This window comes from Mus musculus, chromosome 9 (assembly GCF_000001635.26).
Source record: "Mus musculus strain C57BL/6J chromosome 9, GRCm38.p6 C57BL/6J".
In the NCBI taxonomy this organism is placed as follows: domain Eukaryota; kingdom Metazoa; phylum Chordata; class Mammalia; order Rodentia; family Muridae; genus Mus; species Mus musculus.
This window is the reverse complement of record NC_000075.6, coordinates 40,021,594-40,029,648: the sequence shown is the minus strand read 5'-3', so window position 1 is coordinate 40,029,648 and position 8,055 is coordinate 40,021,594. Positions and strand designations below refer to the sequence as shown.

The following is an 8,055-nucleotide window of genomic DNA, read 5'->3' as shown; positions in this document are numbered from 1 at the left end:
CTGGAAAGACAGTCCCATTGAACTTGCAAACTTTATATGCCCCAGTACAGGGGAACACCAGGGCCAAAAAGTGGGAGTGGGTGGGAGGGTATGGGGGACTTTTTGGATAGCATTGGAAATGTAAATGAGGAAAATACCTAATAAAAAAATAAAAAAATTACAATTACGTTTAAAAATGACTTTGAATTATATTCTGATATAATCATAGATAAGTGTTTTATTTAGTCATCATTAGAAAAGCTTCCTCTGGCATCAGATGGGAGCAGATGCTGAGATCCACAGCCAGATATGTGGAGAGGGAGTCTAAATTGAATTTATCTATCACACCACTCTCCTCATATCTCAGGGAACCCAAGGGAAGCAGAAGTGGAAAGAACATAAAAATCAGAGAGGATGGAGGACACTAGAACCACACCCTTTGAACCAGCTAAGTAAGGCTCATAGGAATGCACAAAGACCAAGTCAAAAAGCACAGGTCTGTACCAGGTCTTCTGTGTGTATACTATGGTTTTCAGCTTAGTATTTCCTTCATTGTCTTTGTACACTTTCCACAAAACAGCAAGCACAGGGTCTACACGTCCCTCCAACAGGTCCTTTGGATATATATTATGCATTCAGCTTAGTGTTTTTACAGGACTCCTCAGTGTGTGGTTGAGTGGGTCTCTCTGATTTTTGTTCTGGCTATTGGGAATCTTTTCCTTCTGTTGGGTTGCCTTGTCCCACCTCAATATTATGGTTTTCGCTTTATCTTTTTTTATTCATTATTGTTTCCGTTTATTGACATAATATTTCCCTTTAGATAAGGTCTGCATGTGTTACTCCTATTGGTGTTGAACTCCTGAGCTAATTATCCTCCCGATTCAGCTTCCTACATAGCTGAGATTCAGGTGTTTACCACTGTTTTTAGCAACATCAATTTTCTTAATTTACATTTCAAATGTTATCCCCCTTTCCTGGTTTCTCCTCCAAAACTCCACTATTGCCTCTCCCCTCCCCTTGCTCACCAACCCACCCACTCCTGCTTCCTGGCACTGGCATTCCCCTATACTGGGGCATAGAACCTTCAAAGGACCAAGGGACTCTCCTCCCATTTATGACCGACTAGGCCATCCTCTGCTAAATATAAAGCTAGAGCCAAGAGTCCCACCATGTGTTTTCTCTGATTGGTGGTTTAGTCCCTGGGAGCTCTGGGGGTACTGGCTGGTTCATATTGTTGTTCCTCCTATGGGACTGCAAATCCCTTCAGCTCCTTGAGTTCTTTCTCTAGCTCCTTCATTGGGGATCCTGTGCTCTGTCCAATGGACGGCTGTGAGCATCCGCTTCTGTATTTGTCAGGCACTGGCAGAACCTCTCAGGAGACAACTTTATCAGGCTCCTGTGAGCAAGCTCTTGTTGGCATCCGAAATAGTGTCTGGGTTTGGTAGTTGTTTATGGGATGGATGTCCAGGTGGCGGAGTCTCTGGATGGTCATTACTTCAGTCTCTGATCCACACTTTGTCTCTGTAACTCCTTCCATGGGTAGTTTGTTCCCCTTCGAAGAATTATCAAGTATCTACACTTCAGTCTTCCTTCTTGAGTTTCATGCATTTTGCTTTTGCTTTATCTTATATTTTGTTTTCTCATGTTAAAAATAAATATAAAAATAAGTAAATAAATGAAAATGAGTTATCCAGAGCCAACAAAACATAGAAAAACATTCTAACAATAAGTATATTAATAAAGTATATAAATAAAAATGGCAATTGTGTGTTACAGAATACCTCACAGTTATACTTTGCTACTTTGCTATTCTTCTTTTTCCTACACTTTATCCTCTGGTTTCAACCCCTATCAGAGAGAGAGAGAGAGAGAGAGAGAGAGAGAGAGAGAGAGAGAGAGAGAGAGAGAGAGAGATATCCCTGAATCAAAATTTTTTCCTTTTGTTTCTTCTTTGAGCACGACTACTAACAAACTGCAACTAAGCCCCTATCCTATCAAGGACCAACAACTAACAACCATTTACTCTGCCTCTTGAGTTCCTAGCATTTATATAACTTCTGAAAAGTTCCCACAATTCCAAACATCACACAACTGGGGAAATTGGGAAAGGGGATAACATTAGAAATGCAAATAAAGGAAATATCCAATGAAAGAAAAGAAAAAAGAAACTCTCTGAAGGCAGTAAAACTATGCCTAGGAAGAGCATGAGGTGAGTCATTATCTGCTGCTGTGGTTGGTGTGAAGCAACCCCATATTCCCACACCTGGGATTAAGATGAAAGTGCATTCTTATAATATTTCTGTCTTTTTAAAAAAAATTTCCAAATTCCAAAATTGTCACTACACATGCCATAAAACAGATGACCCTAGAAAGAATGTAAAGTGAAATAAAATAAGCCACAAAATGTGTGTGTGTTTGTGCGTGTTTGTTTGTGTGTGCACACACATGCATGTGCTTGTGCAGGGGGGTGATCGTCACAGATTTATGAAATAGAAAGTAGATTGTTACATTCCTAGAACTGTGGGTAAACATAGATTGACCAATATGGAACACAATTGTAGAGAAGTTTTAAAATATCATAGTAGGGAATGGTTGTAATCTGGTGTTTTCAAAAGAGTACATATTATCTCAAATAAACTTATAAAACATAAGTGATATGGTTTCTTGTGTAATGATTGGGTTATAGTTTATCATCTCCAAGGACCATGAACAGGTACAGTGCCTGGACAGAGGGATAGCATGCACATGTAAGCTTAGTGTAAGCCAAGAAGCCTGGTTAGTTATTTGGAACTACATGTAAATTTACACATTTAAATTTTAATCATCTGTGACTTAGAAATAGTAATTTTAAGAGTTGATATGTATGTACATTAGCTAGATAATCAATTCCACAATTTAAAAACGTAAATAAAAATCTGTCTAGAATAGTCACTAGTATCACAACACCAAGTAGTATATTTTGTAAGATCAAACTTTAGTTTTTCCAAACAATTATTCTATTAATTTTTCTGTGACCCTTCCAATGTGAGAATATTATTACTGAATAGAAAAAACTTACTCAAATATGGACTAGTTCATGTACTTGAATAGCCTTTCTATGCAGTTTAAATCTGAATGCTTAAAATCTCACAGTCATGTCTTTGAATCAAATGAAATAAAGTAAAATATCTAACAAATGCAAATAGAAATAAACCTTTGGAAAAAGTGAATCATACCTGATATGTTTTACTGCCTACATCATAAAGGATAGAAATGGTGGATGTAACAATGTCTGGCTGAAGATTTCAATCTTTTTCTCTTAGCCCCTTTACCTATTTCTCAAGGACACTCCCCTGACCAGTTTTGAGAGTTTTGATCAGAACTTTTTATGGGGAGCATAGGACTGGAATAGTTATAGGAAACTTGAATCTCAAATACAGGGTCATTGAAGATCATCTTGTTAAAGCTCATTTTACTGAAAATGAATCTCAAGGAGAGTATGCCCTGCAGGGAATTTAGAAATAATGATTATCAGAGTTTCAACAACCATATACAATTACTACAGAAATGCTCTGAGCAGATAGAAACAACTGACTTTTAGTGAACATGCCATCCACTTGTGATAAGAAATAGTCTATTGCCATTGCATAAAGCCTGATGAAGTGCCAGGATATCTTATCACACTGATTAGGCATCTTCATGATCAAAGACACTGGATAAAATGTGAAGGGTACCCATCTTAGACAAAAGGTTCTTAAAACAAAGTGAGCTCAGGTAAGATGGCTGAGGTACTTTTGTTTGCTTACTGTTTGAGAAAACATTTGGAGATTAACATTCATAAATGTGATGAAACCAGAAATAATGAACAGAAAAAACTGGTAGAACAGCCCTTTTGTACTTTAAGCATATTTAAAAATTTTTATAGAAGGACGTTTGATACTATCAAACATATTAATAAAATCTGGATGTATATACATACACGCATGTTAATACATGCATGCATTTAAAATGATGAAGCTGAAGGATCAAAAGAGGCCAGAGTATAGTTATTGAAATTCTAAGTAGTATTTAAGTACTTAATTTTCACTTATTAGTCTTGAAATAGTTACACAGCCTAACACTACTTTTGCTCTTTTTCTCTTTTTAAAGATTTTATTATTTACCAGATTTTACATCACTATCCTCTCAAGAGGTGAAAGTTAAAAATACATAGCTGGAGGGTTCTTTGTGGCGACTGTGTGGGGAAGATGCTTCTTAACTGTGAAGAGAGAGTAAACTCACTTCTTGGGATTTTATGTGGTACTTTTCTTCGTAAAATGATGAGTTTGGATAGAATCTTCGTCAGATGAATGAAATTACAGATTAAGATGATTGTTCAGAATGTTGTGGGATGTGTTTGTCCTTGGCTTTGATGAGAGGTGATACTTTTGTGTTTACAGTAGGGCTGGTTTGGTCCATGGGGATTATCACTTAGGCTCTGGCTCCATTTTGAGTTTGGAGTATGATGGTTGCCTGTGGCTTTGTGGTTGTGTATATTAACCTGAAAGATTATAATATAATAACCAATATAACATTATATAATTTACATGGATATACATTATATATATAAATTATGTGTATAATAACCAATATAGTATATTTGGCTGTTCTTTACCAGTGAGTTAATTTCCCTAGAGCATTTTTCCTCTTCCTTCTCCTTTTTCTTGTTATTAATATTATTCTACAGGGAATTCTTCCCTTCATATGAAAAATGTCTCTATTCTTCCACTAACTGGGTCTTAAAATACATTCCAACTACATATTACCATATTTTCTGAGGAACTATATTTTTATAGTTCAAATTTAGTGATCTTTTCTTCTCTTCAGTTCCTAAGCAATATTAGTATATGATGAATTGTATCAATAACTTCTTAATTATTTTATCATATATTTAATCTTTTGACTCATATGTAGTTGTATTTCTAATCTGAAGATTAGAAACTCATTTAGAAGAAACCATAATGCCGCTGATTTAGAGGCATATTGAACACATTAGTGCTGAGTTGAATCCATATTACTCATTCATAGAGTTTGAGATTTAACTTTGGAAGGGAACTGCATGACAATATACTTTTCTTATTAGTAATCTTCCCTCAGCCATCATCCTAGGTTTAAAAAGGCTCCATTGGAATTGTCTGGAGAATGAGATATTCTTGGACTGTCTGTGGCCAGGTGCATTCTCAAAACCAGGACAAGTATATCCAGTGCTTAGGCGTTCCTGTTAATGAAAGACATCCTTTTAGATGCTGGCATTAGATGAGCTTCAAGTCACTGATTATTTTCTGTCAGTCAGTTACATACACCTGGTAACTCTGCCCCCACGCATATTCTACATCTCTGCAATGCAGGAATGTAGCAGCCCAGATATGTATTTACCATATCAGACAGTCTGTTTCACTTGCATCCACAGAACATCAGAATGATATACTTTATGCATATGGCAAGGGAACTTTTCCTTGATTCAGCTACCTAAATTTTACCAAAGTAGAGTCCTGTGAGAGCTCATCTGAATCTACTCAAGGCATTGGGCAGTACACATGTAATAGGTCCCTCATACTGAAGTGGAATTTCTCCTTCATGTTCAAGTACAATGGCAGTTCTTTTGTTAAAGCAGAATGCAGAGAGAAGAGAGTTGTGAATGCTACCTTACTTCCTTGAGTTTCAGTTCCTCTGTAGTTGTATAATAATGACAATAATACTTACACAAGGTTTGTTGGTCAGGGTTAAATCTGACAGTTTACATGCAAGACATTTGTGTCAACATTGGGCTTAGAACTTAAAATGCACACATAGATGGTGGCCCAGAGAAATAGCCTCTATGTAGCCATTGTGTTTATCTTACAACTTTCCTCATAGATCCCTCCTTTGTGCAGTGGGATTTTGATTGATTTTCTACAGTGCTGAAGGATGTTACAGAAAAGCATGAGTACCATTGGGTTACAATTTAGAACTCTTTAGGTTCCCACTTCTTCTAAAAGGTGTCCTTTCCTTCCCATACTAATTTTTCTCCTCTCTCTCTCTCTCTCTCTCTCTCTCTCTCTCTCTCTCTCTCTCTCTCTCTCTCTCTCTCCCTCCTTTTCCTTCCCATACTAATTTTCTCCTTCCTTCCTTCCTTCCTTCCTTCCTTCCTTCCTTCCTTCCTTCCTTCCTTCCTTCCTTCCTTCCTTCCTCCCTCCCTCCCTCCCTCCCTCCCTCCCTCTCTCTCTCTCTCTCTCTCTCTCTCTCTCTCTCTCTCTCTCTCTCCTTAACTCTTCCTAGTTACTTGCCACAATGTCTCTCATCCTTGTGCTTGTGTGTATGAAAACCCTGTGTTGGGTGAAGTCATCAGGGGTGCACCTCCCTGAGACCTCCCAGCCTCCTCAAAGCTGCCTTCATCTGTTTGTTTCGTAGTGTATAGATGATGGGGTTAAGTAAGGGAGTAATGACTGTGTAGAAGACAGCTACCACCCCATCCAGTGGCTCCTGTGAGCCAGGCCGTAGGTAAATGAAGGTACAGGGCACATAGTAGACGATGACCACCGTGAGGTGGGCAGCACAGGTAGAGAAGGCATTGCGGCGCCCATCTGCAGACCGGATTCGCAGAATGGCAGCCACGATGTAGCCATAGGAAGTGAGGATGAGCATAAAGCAGGTGAGGGCCAGGAAGCCAATGTCTACAAAGGTGACCAACTCATTGATGGTGGTGTCTGCGCAGACTAGACGGAGAACGGCAGGGATGTCACAGAAGAAGTAGTCAACTCGGTTTGGGCCGCAGAAAGGCAGCCTGAATATGAAACTCGTTTGGAAAAGTGAGTGGATAGTCCCTCCAATCCAGGTGCCCAAAGCAAGGTAGTTACAGACGCTGCGAGTCATGATGGTAGCATAGTGTAAAGGCTTGCAGATGGCCAAGAATCGGTCATAAGCCATGAGTGTGTAAAGAAAGCATTCAGTGCAGCCCAGGAAATGGAAAGAAAACAGCTGAATCACACAGCCCCCAAAGGAGATGATTCTACTATCCAAAAGAAAGCCAGATAGCATCTTTGGGACAATAGCAGAAGAGATGGTCAGGTCTAAGAAGGAGAGGTGACATAGGAACCAGTACATGGGCCGGTGGAGCCGGATGTCCACCAAGACAGTGAGGATGATGAGCCCATTGCCAGAGACAGTGAGGAGGTAGATGACAAGGAATGCTAGGAAGAGTGGTACCCCGAGCTGAGGTGGGTGGTGCAGGCCCACCAGAATGAAGTGAGACACAGAGGTTTGGTTGCCGCTTTGCATGTCCTTGATAATCACATCTGGCAGAAGATAGCAGAAGGAAAGGCCCAACGTTCTTTGGAAGTCTCTAGACATGGTACATATATTCTCCATTATTCTTAAACAGGCATAAAAAGGTTTTCTCTCTCCTCTCCTTCCCTCCCTCTTTCCATTCTTCTCTCTTTCTCTCTCTCTGTCCTTCTTCCTCCTCTCTTCTGAATCACTCTCTTGTTCCTTACCACCCACCCATCAAACCCCCCCTCCCCGCCCCAACTGAGATTCTATATGCATGCAGGGAACATCTCAGCATTAAAGCTAATGAGCTAATCTCCTTATTGCTTTCCATAGTTTCAGCTATAGACACCCATGGTCTGTAGATAGTACTTATCTTACTCTTTTAAGAAAGTGAGAACACAGAACTTTTACTACAGTATTTTATTAATTATCAGCCGTTGTTGCAAATCTTACCCTTTCAACCTTCTGTATTTCTCAGAGCCTAGTTTGCACAATACTGTATCCAGCATTGGGGTCCGTGCAATGCTCAAGAAGGCTCATGAATGGGGGTACCAGGGCCCATGTACACTTGTCATCATTGTTAGGTATACCCTGCATTTTCTGTACTAGGTCAGGTTGTCTATGAAGACGATTTGGATCAGAACACTCTGCAGCAAGATTGACCTTTGGCGAATAATGCTCAAAGTTTCTCCCCTGAAGGGTTTGGATTTAGGTCTCAGTTGTCTCCTCTGTTTCCCAAACCTGTAACATTTAATAAAGTTACATCTCAGAAGGATCTCCATTACTATACCTCTCCTTCCGCCTTGGATT

At 39.4% G+C, this 8,055-nt stretch overlaps 1 protein-coding gene across 1 annotated transcript; it reads right to left on the bottom strand.

The window, feature by feature from the left end:
• Positions 1-6,321: 6,321 nt before the first annotated feature.
• On the bottom strand, positions 6,322-7,254 carry Olfr981 (olfactory receptor 981). Its single transcript, NM_146286.1, has one exon. It carries the CDS (start codon positions 7,252-7,254, stop codon positions 6,322-6,324), a length of 933 nt encoding a protein of 310 aa, NP_666398.1.
• Between the last annotated feature and the right edge of the window lie 801 nt (positions 7,255-8,055).

Excerpts from the sequence above, each read along its gene's own strand:
- Olfr981 (NM_146286.1), bottom strand. The coding sequence starts at position 7,254 with ATGCAAAGCGGCAACCAAACCTCTGTGTCTCACTTCATTCTGGTGGGC.